Source organism: Cnephaeus nilssonii, assembly GCF_951640355.1.
Source record: "Cnephaeus nilssonii genome assembly, chromosome: 22".
Lineage (NCBI taxonomy): Eukaryota > Metazoa > Chordata > Mammalia > Chiroptera > Vespertilionidae > Cnephaeus > Cnephaeus nilssonii.
The window spans coordinates 26,477,942-26,492,551 of NC_137093.1; the positions used below are offsets into that span (position 1 = coordinate 26,477,942).

Sequence of the window (14,610 nt, forward strand, 5' to 3'; positions counted from 1 at the left end):
GCGAGTGCAAACACCCCACCACAGGGCCCCCTTCTGAGCCCCGAGGGGCCGACATTGGGATGAAGCCTCCCCTCCCAGGGCGAGGAGGGCTGCGCTCCAGCCGCTGGGAGGCCGTCCGGGTGCCTCGCGCACCTCCGTGCAGGTGGGCCGTATTGGGGGCCTGAGTGGAGCAGGGACCTGAGTCTCAGCCTGTCCCCGCTGGACCGCCTAGCTGGGGGCCTTGGGCCCTTTGTTTCTGCATGGAAATGGCCACCCCTGTTGGGGCGGTTGTATTGGAAAGCTGGTGATGAATGCCCCGGCCAGCGTGGCTCCGCGGGTGGGGGGCTGTCCCGTGCACCGGGAGGTTGCGGGTTCAGCTCCCGGGCAGGGCACATACCGGGGTCGCGGGGTCAGTCCCCAGTTCGGGGGGGTCTACGGGAAGGCAGCAGCCAAAGGATGCTTCTCTTTCTCTTTCTTTTCCGTCCTCTCTCAAAAAGTACACCCCCTCTTTTTTTCTTTCTTTCTTGTAGTTGGAAGAGAAGAGAAAAGGCTTTGATTCATGAAGAATCTGCTCACTCAGAATAGTGTATATCAAGCCACTGGTTGAATTCCCATTAAAAAAAAAAAGATTAAGCGGAGAATGGAGAGGAAGGTTAACTCCAGGTGAGTGATGTGACTTGGAAAAAAAAAATAACTGAAATGATGGCTCCGATAAAAGCCTGTAAATATTTTGTGTGTGAAAATAGTAAATGATTTTTTTTTTTAAGTTTTGTCCTCAATTCCTGAGTGGGGAGATAGGAAGTTTGGGTAAGGATTTTTTGTGGTGGTTGTTCACTTTTTGGGTTTCTCATCCACCGGGTAGAGTATAATGCACATTTCAGACCTTATGATACAGTCAGAACCTATTTTGAGCGTGTGGAAATATCCCTTGTTAACATTTTTTAAAAAAATTTCTTTATTGATTAAGGTATCACTTGTTAACATTTTGATTTTGATTCATTTATGGAGCCAGGCCCTGCCCTGGGTGCTGGGGCCACCCCAGTGAATGAGACAGCCTGGACCCTGTCCTCTCGGCGCCCGCGCCCAGGGAAGCGCTGCGGTGGGACAGGACCCTCTGCTTTCGCGGGGAGTCCTGGAGAAACAGCCCGACCTCCCTGGCAGCAAGGTGGTGGGGTTGGTGAAGGTCACTCCGGTTTCTGGCAGGCCCCGTGCTATGAGGGAGGTTGCAATGGATGTCTGGTTGTATCCTGGTCAGATAGAGGACTGGGAAGTAGCAAACTGACATTGAAGCAGGCTGTGGGATGGCCCTGGTCGCATGCAATCTGTCCCCGCACGTTCTGTAGGGGCCACCTGGCCACTTTATAACCTGGATGATTATAAAGGCTTTGGCCATTGAGAGGGGACTGGACTTTTCTTGCATAAAGGGACCCGAATTAATGAATAAGTATGTTGGTGAATCTGGAAGAGCTGTTAGAGCGTCTACAAAGCAGGGATGGTGGCTCCTTCCATGATTTTCTTTGATGAATTGGATGCATAGCAGTTAAAAGGGTCCCTGTCCCCGCTCGCTCGCTCGCTCCAACCAAATGAGCCACCCGGCCAGGGCAGTGGGGAGATAACTTTTTGAAACTACGTTAACATCCTGTTCCTTATCAAACTAGCACCCACTTGTTTTGGTATCCATCCGTAATTCTTACCTGAGTCAGTTATTACTATGATGGTTCCTAAATGATGCTTTTCTAATTTCCCTTAAGTTTATTTTTATTTTTTATGTTTTTATTGATTTCAGAGAGGAGGAAGGGAGAGGTAGACAGAAAAACATAGATAATGAAAGAGAATCATTGATCCTGCACACCCCACACTGGGGATCGAGCCCGAAACCTGGGCATGTGCCCTGATGGGGACTCGAACCCAAACCATGACCTCCTGGTTCATAGGTCGACTCACCCACTGAGTCACGCTGGCTGGGCTCCTTTAAGTTTATTAGTAAGCATTCTACTGCAAAGTAAAGCTTTCCATTCTCTCGCACATATTTATTTATTTATTTGTATCGGTATGGATTTATGAATTTCTATTTCATTCAGTGTGTTTTCACCTGTTATTGTTCACGTTGTCCCAGACTTGGCCAGTGGGAGCTCTTTCAAGCTGGCGCCTGTGTCTTTAACCAGTTAACTGCCACGATATTTGGAATTTAATTAAAAAAGGCCCGCCGTTTGGGTCTGTAGACGCTTGTGGCATACAGATGGTTAACATGTCCCCGTCATTGTTTGAACACTTTGTCTTCTGACTTAAAAAGGTATTCCAGGCTCATCTTGTATTTCCCTTGTTTCAGACCTGAAAACATATCTCCAAGGAGCCCTGGTTCCTTTTAGTAGGGAATGGTACTTTGTAAACAGTAATTAAGCTTGGTATATGCTCGTTGTTAATGGAATATCATTGCTTCCAAGTATTTCCTGTAGGTAGAGCTCTGCCGTACGTTTCTTTCTTCCTCCCCGCCCCCCTCCGTTCCTTCCTTTTTTTAGAAAAGCAAGAAAGAATTTATTGACTGCAGCAAAAACATAGCGCAGTGAAACAAGGAAGGGCATAGGAGAAGCAACAGGAAAGCCTAGGTTGGGCTGCCTTAGCTCACAGGGAAGTCAGAGACAGGTTCAAGGAGTTAGCCCTGGATGAGCTGCAGCTGCCCATTGCTCCCCTGGCTGCAGCCTCATGGGGTCCCTTAGAGCAGTGGTCCAAACCGCGGCTCGAGAGCCACATGCGGCTCTTTGGCCCCTTGAGTTTTTAGCAAAGGCCAGCTTAGGAGGACCCTAATTAAGTTAATAACAATGTACCTACCTATATAGTTTAAGTTTAAAAAATTTGGCTCTCAAAAGAAATTTCAATCATTGTACTGTTGATATTTGGCTCTGTTGACTAATGAGTTTGCCGACCACTGGGATAGGGGATACGCGACAGGGGAGTGGGGGAGAATAAAAGGGAGAAGGGAATGGTACAGGGCCACACTCCATGGAGGGGAGAGCACCTGCCACACATTTCTTAAAAATCATGAGTTCAGCCTTAGCCGGTTTGGCTCCGTGGATAGAGCATCGGCCTGTGGACTGAAGGGTCCAGGGTTCGATTCCAGTCAAGGGCACATGCCCAGGTTGTGGGCTTGATCCCCAATGTGGGGCGTGCAGGAGGCAGCCGATCAATGATTCTCTTTCATCATCATTCTCTCCCTTCCTCTCTGAAATCAATAAATATATATTAAAAACATTTAAAAAAATCATGAGTTCATCCCAATAATGTAAACTCTTAATGTTTCTAAAGCAGGATTAAAAGTCAGAAATTTAGTGTTTAGTAAAAGTATGTGGTTTCATATTGTTGTAAAAGTCACATTATCTGAAAATCATTCCTAGTTGCTTTCTATATAAAAGAATGTTTCTAATTTATAAATGATTATTCTTAAAATGACATTAAGATGTTAGGACTCAGAACTCCAAGGGACCCTGTAGCTCTGCAGTTTATGCCTAGAGCCTGCAGGTATTTCTGTCAGAGATTGGGCTGCTTGTTGTCCTTAAAGTATGGTTATTATCCGTCTGTCTCAAAGAGTTTATTTAATTTCACTTATATGTGTAAAGGTATTTGCATCACATGCAGAGATAATTTGGTTCTGTTCCCCCTTACTCCTCAAATTTAAGGTCTTTTAGGGATGGTGCAGGTAAGAAACTTTATTCTCCAAAGATATTGTCCAACAAGAAGTCTTCCGCCTTCCCTGGGATCCGGAGTGCGATACCTCGTTCCAGCCATCCAGTGCACGGTCACACTGGGACCCAAAGAGGTCGATTAAAAGAATTGCGCATCAGGTGAGCATGCGAGTGGTCACTTGCCTCCAGTGAATGTTTCATTGTTCTCCCTTCTTGGTTAAAATAGAGGGATGAGCCGTGGCTGGTTTGGCTTAGTGGATAGAGCATCGGCCTGGGGACTGAAGGGTTATGGGTTTGATTCCGGTCAACGGCACATGCCTGGGTTGTGGGCTCAGTCCCCAGTGGGGGGCATGCAGGAGGCAGCTGATCAATGATTCTCATCATTGATGTTTCGATCTCTCCCTCTTCCTCTCTGTAAATATAAATTTTAGTAAAAAAAAAATTGAGGGACGATTCTTATTCTCCTATCTCATTTAGTTGGACACCTTCATGCCTGCTTTTCATGGCAGAATGTTCAGAAGAAAAAAATATTTAGGACTCAGCAGACATAAAACCTGTCATTGAGTGTTTTCATTCACGTTCTCCACAATGTGTAAGCTATAAAAAAAAAAAAAAGTCTAAACATGATCCAAGAAAAATGACTATTTTCTATTACTCTGGATTAGCACCATCAAAGGCATCCATCCATTTATGCAGTCAGTAAAATTGACCAGGTGCCTCCTGCACGCCCCCCACTTTGCCAGTGTCAGTGATGGGCAACCTTTTGAGCTTGGTGTGTCAAACTTCACCAAAAAACTGAGCATAATTCGGGTAGTGTGTCACTTTGAGGAAAAAACTAACTCCAAGACTCTAGTCGCAAATGTTTCATCCTCAGGAGCAGCAAATGTTTCATCCTCGGCATGTGGCCGCGTGTCATCAGAAATGGCTACGCGTGTCAGTGCTGACACGCGTGTCATAGGTTCGCCATCACTGCTAGATGCTGAGCAATACAAGGTGAAGAAGGCATTCCTGGTCCCTTGACCTCAGGAAAGCTTAAAAGCAGGGATGCTTGATAGACTGTTAAATAAGTCACAACAGCAGAGTGCGGTAAGTGCAGTGAAAGGAGAGGATGTGGTACCAGAGGCAGGTTCATGCGGCAGGGACAGCCATGCTAGTGTAGTCAGCAGTGACTTCCTGCAGGAAGCGGGGTTTAAGCCAACTCCTGAAGGATGATGTGAGAATACGCCAGATAAAGGGCAGGAGGAAGAAAAACATTTCCAACTCTACCTGGAGGTGGACTGGCCGAGACAAGTCAACTTTATGTGTGTGCGCGCTAGGTACTGGGGATACTGTAAGGCCCAGTCCCTGCTCTCAGGAGCTCACGGCAGAGGGAACGAGAGGCCCCCTGCAAATCCATGACTGTGATTTGGTCTCATCATGTTCCAGAATAGAATAGAGTGCTGAGAGTACAAAGCTTTCACCCTGTTGGGGTTGAGGAACGTCCAAGGAGGGTTCACATAGGAGCAGGCGTTGAAGATGAGCCTTGATGGGTAGGTGGGCATTTGCCAGGCGTTTTAGGGAGGAGGAATAATACAAACAAAAGCATTATCATGGACTTCCTTTTCCTCAACTTCGAAGTCCATCCTACCTAATAATAGACAAATATGCAAATTGACTGTACCTTCGCTATGTCCGTGATTGGCCAGGAGGTGCGGGGGGGGCTGGACTCGGGGTGGCCGATTGGGCCGGCGGGATGCTGAGCCGGCGGGACACTGAGCGCGTCGCCAGCGGCGGCTCGAGCTCAGCGTCTGCGCCATGGCTGTGCTGCAGCACAGAAGGGGCCTCTGGGGCAGCGAGCTCACGTCCCACCGCAGACCACCCAGCTCCCCCAAGATCGAAAGCAAAAGCGTGGGAGCTGGGTGCCTGTCCACTCAGGCACCAGGCCTTTCAGAAGCCTCTGCGGCGCCGGAGGCTTCTGAAAGGCCTGGTGCACCAGCGGACAGGCACCCAGCTCCCCCCCCCCCCTAAATGTGCATGATTCAATCATGCACTGGGCCTCTAGTATATATATATGTATACACACACACACATATACACACACACACACACACACACATTGATTTCAAAGAGGAAGGAGAGGGAGGGAGAGAGAAACATCAGTGATAAGAGACTCATTGATCGGCTGCCTCCTGCACAACCCACATTGAGGATCGAGCCCCACTGGAAATGAAACCGTGACCTCCTGGTTCAAAGGTCGACACTCAACCACTAAGTCACACCAGCTGGGCTGAAGTCTTCCTTGACAAAAGACTATATTGAAAGTAATTTTTTAAAAATCTGCTTGATTTTAGCTTCATAAATCTGTCCCATCCTATGCTCTGTTTGATGCAAGATTAGCTATGATTCACCTTTTGACTCACACTAGCATCTCTCTCCCTTTGGGACCTAAAAGTTTCCCTCTCCTTTCCAGAAAACGGATGAAATAGGCCAAAAGGAGTTTTAAAACGTGCATGTCCTTTCTTTTCATCTTTCAGATGTGTGGCCAGGAAGTTCTTGTATTTGTGGATTCGAAAAACTTTTGGAAGAGTATTTCCCTCTAAAGCCAGGTAGTATTAGCTCGGAATGCCGAGCTTCTGCTGTGTTCATTTTGGGCTTTGTTTTTGTAGTAAGCCCACACATAACGTCTATTATGGCACATGTAACATTCCTTCCCCGCCCCTCCCTCGGCCTCCAGCAGGCATATAATAAAATGGTAATTTAATACATATTAGTTTGGCTGAGTGAGGGTATGAAGGAATCAGAAAGTAAACCCGGACAGCTAATAGCCTCTGGGAAAAAAAGTATTTGCCCAGAGTAAGTGAGCCCTTTTAAGGGCACTGGCAAGACGAACAAATTGATTTGTTCTACGGAAAACGTTGGCACTGGCAATGGGAATGAAATTTTAGTCAAGAGAAAGTCCCTCTGCCATAGCTTCACTTGGTATAATCACTGCTCACTGCTTTGGGTTTTGGTTGGTAGTTTTAGCTGCCACGTCCAGAATGGGTGACAAGGGGGCGCCCCAGGGGTCAGGGACACTGCAGCAAGTAGTGGGGATGGAGAGAAGGGGCCCGTGTAGGGTGTTTTTTAGAGGGAGAATTGGCAACCGTTGAGAATGTAAGCGTTTTTTTTTTGTTTGTTTGTTTGTTTGTTTTAATATTTTATTGATTTTTTACAGAGAGGAAGGGGGAGAGAGAGTTAGAAACATAGATGAGAGAGAAACATTGATCAGCTGCCTCCTGCACACCCCCCCCACTGGGGATGTGCCCGCAACCAAGGTACGTGCCCTTGACTGGAATCGAACCTGGGACCCTTCAGTCCGCAGGCCGACGCTCTATCCGCTGAGCCAAACCGGTTTTGGCTGTAAGCGTTTTTTAACCTTTTGCACTCGGATGTTGAGAGTGTGACTCGACACCTTTAGCATCAGTAGCAGCTCGTACGAGCCACACTCGACACGTAGTTTCATCGCGGGGCTGGGGGGGGCGGGATTTTTGTCTATTTTTCCAGTATCTTTTCTTGTTTTCATTAGCATGAAAGGACAAGTAAAATGTAAATGCCGTCTCAACTGATGCCACCACCTAAGCTTATCTTTTGCATAGGCAGCAATCTTGAGTAGGAGGGTCCAAGGCATGAGTCGTTGCATCATGCCTTTTTGAGCTTGCATCATCTTCCCTTGGTAAAGAACCTTACTTATCTTTTCGTCTCCTAGGTTTGTTTAGGTTTCTATTAGCATATCACAGATGTTGTCATGACACAGGGTTTAGTTGGATGATTGGTTTGCCCCCTAGCAGTCGCATGTTCTGAGTGAATTTCCCCTCCTCAGGATGGATAAGTTTTCCAAAGACATAGAAAGCAGCGATGATGAATTTTACTTCGAAAATGAAGAAAAAAGTGAAAAATGTAATAGTGACGAAAGTGAGTTCTCCGAGGACGAGAGTGGAGATGATGAACAAATCGCTGGTCCTAGTGGAACTACAGAAAGGAAAAAGTTCCTTGCTTTGCCCAAAGATCTGGCTGAAAGTACTGACAGTGACAGTGACATTGAATTCATAAAGGCAAAACGAAGACGCACAATTGTTTATTCGAGTGAGAGTGTTGGAGATATAGGTGATATCATTGAGAAATCGGGTATAAGACCCAGTGAAAGTTACGTTTCTAGGGGAAAACAGGAAAAAGAAAATTGGACATCTATATCTGTGAATGACAAAGAGCCTAGCAGAATCCCTTTCTCCACTGGTCAGTTACATGTTGGACCTCAAGTTCCTTCTGGATGTGCCACACCAATAGACTTTTTTCAGTTGTTTTTTACTGAGACGTTGATAAAAAATATAACGGATGAGACAAATGAGTATGCTAGGCATAAAATTAGCCAGAAAGAACTATCCCAGCGATCTACTTGGAATAATTGGAAAGATGTGACGATAGAGGAAATGAAGGCTTTTCTTGGTGTAATACTAAATATGGGTGTATTGAATCACCCCAACTTGCAGAGTTATTGGTCCATGGATTTTGAGTCTCATATACCATTTTTTCGATCTGTTTTCAAAAGAGAAAGGTTCTTGCAAATATTTTGGATGTTACACTTGAAAAACGACCAAAAGTCAAGTAAAGATTTGAGAACAAGAACCGAGAAGGTAAACTGCTTCTTGTCATACCTTGAAATGAAATTTAGGGAGAGATTCTGTCCTGGAAGAGAGATTGCTGTTGATGAGGCTGTTGTTGGTTTCAAGGGAAAGATACACTTCATCACATATAATCCTAAAAATCCAACAAAATGGGGTATTCGTTTATATGTCCTCTCAGATTCAAAATGTGGTTACGTACATTCATTTGTCCCTTATTATGGAGAAATAACATCTGAAACGTTGGTGAGACCTGATCTCCCTTTTACTAGCAGAATAGTTTTAGAGCTTCATGAAAGATTGAAGAACTCAGTACCTGGTTCTCAAGGTTATCATTTCTTCACTGACAGGTATTACACTAGTGTCACTCTTGCAAAGGAATTGTTCAAGGAAAAAACACACTTGACAGGGACAATAATGCCCAGTAGGGAAGATAATCCACATGTTATCAAACATCCAAAGCTAATGAAAGGCGAGATAGTGGCTTTCAGGGATGAAAATGTAATGCTTCTTGCGTGGAAAGACAAGAGGATAGTCACAATGCTCAGTACATGGGACACTTCAGAGACTGAGTCTGTGGAAAGGAGAGTGCGTGGTGGTGGGAAGGAAATAGTTCTCAAACCCAAGGTCGTGACCAACTATACAAAGTTTATGGGGGGTGTTGATATAGCTGATCACTACACAGGCACATACTGTTTTATGAGGAAGACTCTAAAATGGTGGCGTCAATTGTTTTTCTGGGGGCTTCAGGTCAGTGTTGTAAATTCCTATATATTGTACAAAGAATGCCAAAAAAGAAAAAATGAAAAACCGATAACGCATGTGAAATTTATTAGGAAACTAGTACATGATCTTGTTGGAGAATTCAGAGATGGTGCACTAACTTCCAGGGGTAGATTATTATCCACTAACTTAGAGCAACGTTTAGATGGAAAGCTCCATATAATCACACCTCACCCTAACAAAAAACACAAAGATTGTGTTGTTTGTTCTAACAGAAAAATCAAAGGAGGAAGAAGAGAGACGATTTATATTTGTGAAACATGTGAATGTAAACCAGGTCTTCATGTGGGTGAATGTTTCAAAAAATATCACACCATGAAAAATTATAGAGATTAAAATTACTCTTTGAATGTATCAATAATTTGAAATATAAAAAAAATCCAAATAAATAAGTTTGTATGAAAAGAAACTCCAGTTTTTTATTCTACTGCCGCGCTTTGTAAAATCTGGGGTATTTAAAAAATTAAATCCCGAGTAGACTAAAGGAATCGAGAAAAAAGCAAGCGAGTGCAAAGGGTTAAGAAACAAATGTTACGGGTTCTCGCCGCCTTCCCACTCTCCTGTTCTACTTTTTTAAAAATAAATCTTTATTGTTCAGATTATTACAGGTATTCCTCTTTTTTTTTCCCCATAGCTCCCCTCCACCTGATTCCCCACCCCACCCCATGCCCTTACCCCCCGCCACTGTCTTCATCCATAGGTGTAAGATTTTTGTCCAATCTCTTCCCGCACCCCTCACACCCACTCTGTTCTACTTTTCTGAGCCTGGCTTTCCCAGTCTGGAGCATTTCCCAAGGCCTCTTGATTGAAGGTCTCTCAAGCAGATTTGTCCTCTCTGCAGCCTTTTCTTTGAATACCTTGTGGGGCCTCACTGTTCCCATCTCCTCTGTGCCCAGCGATGCTCCCAGTGTGGCAGCAGCCATCCCAGTTGCAGGTGTTAGGGGTCGCTCACCTCAGCTCTCCCTTCTGGGCCCTGGCCCTCTCCTCCTTCACTGCCTTGGCAGCTCTTTAATGCCCTCAAATAATTTTTTTGATCTGCTTTTCTTGTTCTCACTAGGAGAATTGATCTGAATTACCTAGTTTGCCATTTTCAGAAATCACTTGTTTTTGTTATTTTTTAATTCACGTTGGCTTAGAAGTTGTATATTCTTTTTTCTTTTAAGGACTGTTGTAAAGAATATAATATACTAGTACAGCCGTAGGTGATTTGGCTTAGTGGATAGAGCATCGGCCTGCAGACTGAAGGGTCTCAGGTTCGATTCCTGTCAAGGGCACATGCCCGGGTTGTGGGCTCAACCCCCAATGGGGGGGGTGTGCACGAGGCAGCTGATCAATGATTCTCTCTCATCGTTGATGTTTCTATCTCCCTCTCCCTTCCTCTCTGAAATCAAAAATATAAAAAAAGAAAGAAATAGATGTTCTTAAATTATATATATATATATATATATATATATATATATATATATATATATAAATATATAAATAAAGTAGTCCCGCTAATTTGTGGTTTCACTTTTTGCAGTTCAGTTATCTGTGGTCAACTGAGATCGGAAAATATTAAACGGGAAATTTCAGAGATCAACAATTTATAAGTTTTAAATTGCACACCATTCTGAGTAACATGATGAAATCTCGCACTGTCCCGCCCAGAAGGTGAATCATCCCTTTATCCCGAGTATCCATCGGATACCTGTTGCCCGCCCTGTTAGTCACTTAGTGGCCATCTCAGTTATCAGATCAACTGTTGTATCACAGTGCTCATGTTCAAGCTACCCTTATTTTACTTAATAATGGCCCCAAAGTGATGCTGGCAATTTGGACATGCCAAAGAGAAGCCATAGTGTTTCCTCTAAGTGAAAAGGTGAACGTTATCGACTTAATAAAGAAAAAAAAAGTATGCTGAGGTTGCTAAGATGTAGGGTAAGAATGAATCTTCTATCCATAAACTTGTGAAGAAGGAAGAAGAAATTGGTACTAGTTTGCTGAGAGAGAGGGAGAGATCCCATTCACAAAACATTTTTTGTTCATTTTTTTTTTACTGATTTCAGAGAGGAAGGGACAGGGAGAGAGAGAAACATCAATGAGGAGAGAGAGGGTTACTGATTGGCTGCCTCCTGCACGCCCCACACAGGATCAAGTCTGCAGCCTAGGCGTGTGCCCTGACTGGGAATCGAACCGTGACATCCAGGTTCATAGGTCAGTGCTCAACCACGAGCCACGCCGGCCGGGCCACATAACTTTTATTACATTCCTCACCTGCCACCTCATTGCTCCTTTTTTGTCTGTACAAATGCTAATACTGTGCAGGTCTTTTGACTGTGAGTTGTTTGCCCTCACCTGCTTGCATTCTGGATTCATGGGGATGTCTCCTCACTTAGGTTTGTTGTAATTGACATATGAGTTTTTGGTTTTGCTATGTGGCTGCTCTGTGTGTTTTATGGGGATTCAGAGATTGAAAAACGTTGCCACCTCCACCATCTTCCCCAAATCCTGTTCCTACTTAATTTTATTTAACTTAAATTTGACTCATATTTAACTGAAAATCTCTTTTCAAATAACATCAACTTATATTCCAAGTGTTTGAGAAATGCTGATTGCATTAGTTAGGAATGCGTTTGACTCGAGAAAGTGGCAGTGACTTAAACCAGTTGGGATTTGCTTTTGCTCAGACTCAATCTGGCGGTTGGTATTGGTTCAGCTGTTCAGTGATGCCATCCAAGACGCAGGCTTCTAGCACCTTTCTAGTTCACCATGCTTAGCCTACGGGCCCTTTGTCCTCAGAGGTGACACCGCATAATTGCAAGATGACTGATCTAGCTGTACCCAGGAAGGTGGGGGAAAGGGTGGTATCAGCTCTACCTGTCCCTTTTATTGGGACAGCAGAGTGCTCCTGGAAATGCCCAGCTGCATCCTGCCCTGCCTCCTTGTCAGTGTGTCACTGGCCACCTGAGCACACAGAGGAGGCTGCCTCTGTGAGAGAGGCCCATGAGGAAGCGCAGGGTCTTGGCAGTGGGTGTTGGGTTAGCCATTGACCGACGTTTGCCACACGGCTTTCTCTCTCTACTTTTTTTGCTCTTTAGTGGTGGCCGAGTATAGGGGAAAGAATACTGGATTGGAGTTTAGGAGACAAGAGTTTTGGTTGTAACCCAGATCAGAGCTAATTCTTTGATCTGGGGATAAGTGATGGCTTTGGGCATCTACCAGAATTAGAATTCTGATACTGTGTTTTCATTGATTAGAAATTTGTGATGGGGTAGTGGTTTTCAACTTGCAATCTTTTTTTAAATTGATTTCAGAGAGGAAGGGAGAGGGAGAGAGAGAGAGAAACATCAATGATGAGAGAGAATCATTGGTCAACTGCCTCGTGCATGCCCCTTGCAACCCGGGCATGTGCCCTGACCCGGAGTCAAACTGTGACCTGGTTCATAGATCAGTGCTCAAACGCTGAGCCACGCCGGCCAGGCTGCAGTCTTTTTTTTAGGTCAAGGGGGTTGTTACTTTGGGGAGGGTTGGGCATATTGATTTTTCCTTTTTTTTTTTTTTTGTCTCTTTTCATATTGGATTACCTATTTCTCACATTTAGAAATATTAGAGGGGAATGACATATCAGAAACTATAGACTATAGCCATTATGTGCTTGGAGAATGCTCTAATTCTTATTTATCATTAATAAACTAAACCAAAATGACCACTGAATTAGTAGGGCAAAAATAGTACAGTATGTGTCCATATATAAGACAGTCTTAGATCTGAAGTAGTCCCCTATTTTTCTGAAGAGAAGATCTGAACAAATTTTTTGTCTAAATTGGGAAGTAGATAAAACAGTCATGTCCAGTTATTAATCAGTATTTCCTCCTCATTCTTAGCTAGTGTCCTTGTTTCCTGGTTTAGAAGCAGCAGAAGAGACCTCCACTGTATTTACCCAGTGTCGCATGTAGCCTGCTTTCCCAGCTGATGGGCAGTTGAACTGTCCATGCTCTCTCATTTGTGGCAAAATCCTTGACTTTTGCATGATATTCCCCTGTGCCTACTCAAGGCCATCAATGTAGCAGGGTGTTTTTTTCCTCTTTTTTTGCATCATCAATTTTTCCCTCTTTAATGGGTCACGTTCAGTCATTTTTCCCATTCTGAAAAAAAATAAAAATCTTTTTGCCTCTACTTCCTCCTATAGCTAGGATCCATCACTTGGGTTCCCTTTACATCAAATCTCCTGGCCATACTCAATGTCTCCAATACCTCTTCTTGTACTCTTTTTTTTTTTTTTAAGTCCTTACCTGAGGATATGCTTATCAATTTTAAAGAGAGAGGAAGTGGGGGTGGGGGGGGAGAAACATTGATTAGTTCCCTTCCTCACCCCACCACCCCCAGGTGGAGATCAAACCCAAAACTTGGGTATGTGCCCTGACTGGGAATTGAACATGCAACCTTTTGGTATACAGGACAATGCTCCAACCAACTGAGCTATACTGTCCAGGGTTCAAAAATATTTTTTAGTCTGGTGCATGAAAAAAATTGAGAATAATTCTCAATTCAATATGGTATTTGAAAAGTCAGATTTTTATTTACTTTAATGCCTTTAGTTGGTAAGATCTATAGTATATAGTTTTGATCTGAAAAAAGTTAAATGTTTATTTTTAACATGTTTTGGTGTTATTAAATAATGAGCCTCACTTTACTATGTGAAAACAATGGTAAAATGAAACTGTGACTTGGGACTAGAGATCAGCTCTAATATCCTTATGTCCCCCTGATTTTTCCCGTTGCCCTAGGTGTTACTATAAGCAAAGGGTGCTCCGGAAGGTCTTTGAAGAATGGAAAGGAGAGTGGTGGGTTTCTCAGCGGGAGTGGAAGCTCTGTGTTCGAGCAGACTGTTACTACAGGTCAGATTTCATTTATGTGACTTCAAGTTTAGTAATGCACATTATCAGGTAATTAGAGGCCCGGTGCATGGATTTGTGCACCGGTGGGGGTCCCTCGGCCTGGCCTGAGCTCTCTTGCAGTCTGGGACCCCTCGGGGGATGTTGGATTGCCGGATTTGGCTCAATCCCTGCAGGCCAGGCCGAGGGACCCCACCGGTGCATGAATCTGTGCACCGGGCCTCTAATATGCATATAAGACCTTTGGTTAATCTTTTCCCTCCCCTCCCCTCCTCTCCCCTTCCCTCTGAGATTCATCAGTCTGTTCCATGTTTCCATGCCTGTGCATTGAGAGTCTGCTACCTGGTGGTCAGTGTGCGTCATAGCTACCGGTTTGGCATGTTTATGGTCAAACAGAGACAAGTTCTGAATTGTTTTCTGTTTTTCTTCATATTATTTTAGAGTCAGCAAGATCCAAATCCTACGTTAAACCCAAGCACACGTGCACGTTAGCGTGCACGCACGAGAGATGCTCCTCTAAGTCAAATAACTATTATGTGCTGGTCATGCTAGTGATTTGAATAAGGTTTTCTCCTTGACTTTCACTTATATATAATTTCTTACTCTGAGAATATTCTGTTCTTTAACATAAGTTGCTTTAATTTATACTGATTA

At 44.2% G+C, this 14,610-nt stretch overlaps 1 protein-coding gene across 1 annotated transcript in view; it reads left to right on the top strand.

Moving 5' to 3' along the window:
* Positions 1-538: 538 nt before the first annotated feature.
* The window catches only part of SFI1 (SFI1 centrin binding protein), a gene marked incomplete at its 5' end in the record, with an annotated part of 48,206 nt that continues 34,134 nt past the window's right edge, over positions 539-14,610 (top strand). Inside the window, 6 exon segments of the mRNA XM_079762485.1 lie at positions 539-562; positions 565-594; positions 596-642; positions 3,654-3,818; positions 6,173-6,244; positions 13,849-13,959. Of these exon segments, the coding sequence (XP_079618611.1) occupies positions 539-562; positions 565-594; positions 596-642; positions 3,654-3,818; positions 6,173-6,244; positions 13,849-13,959 (449 nt within the window).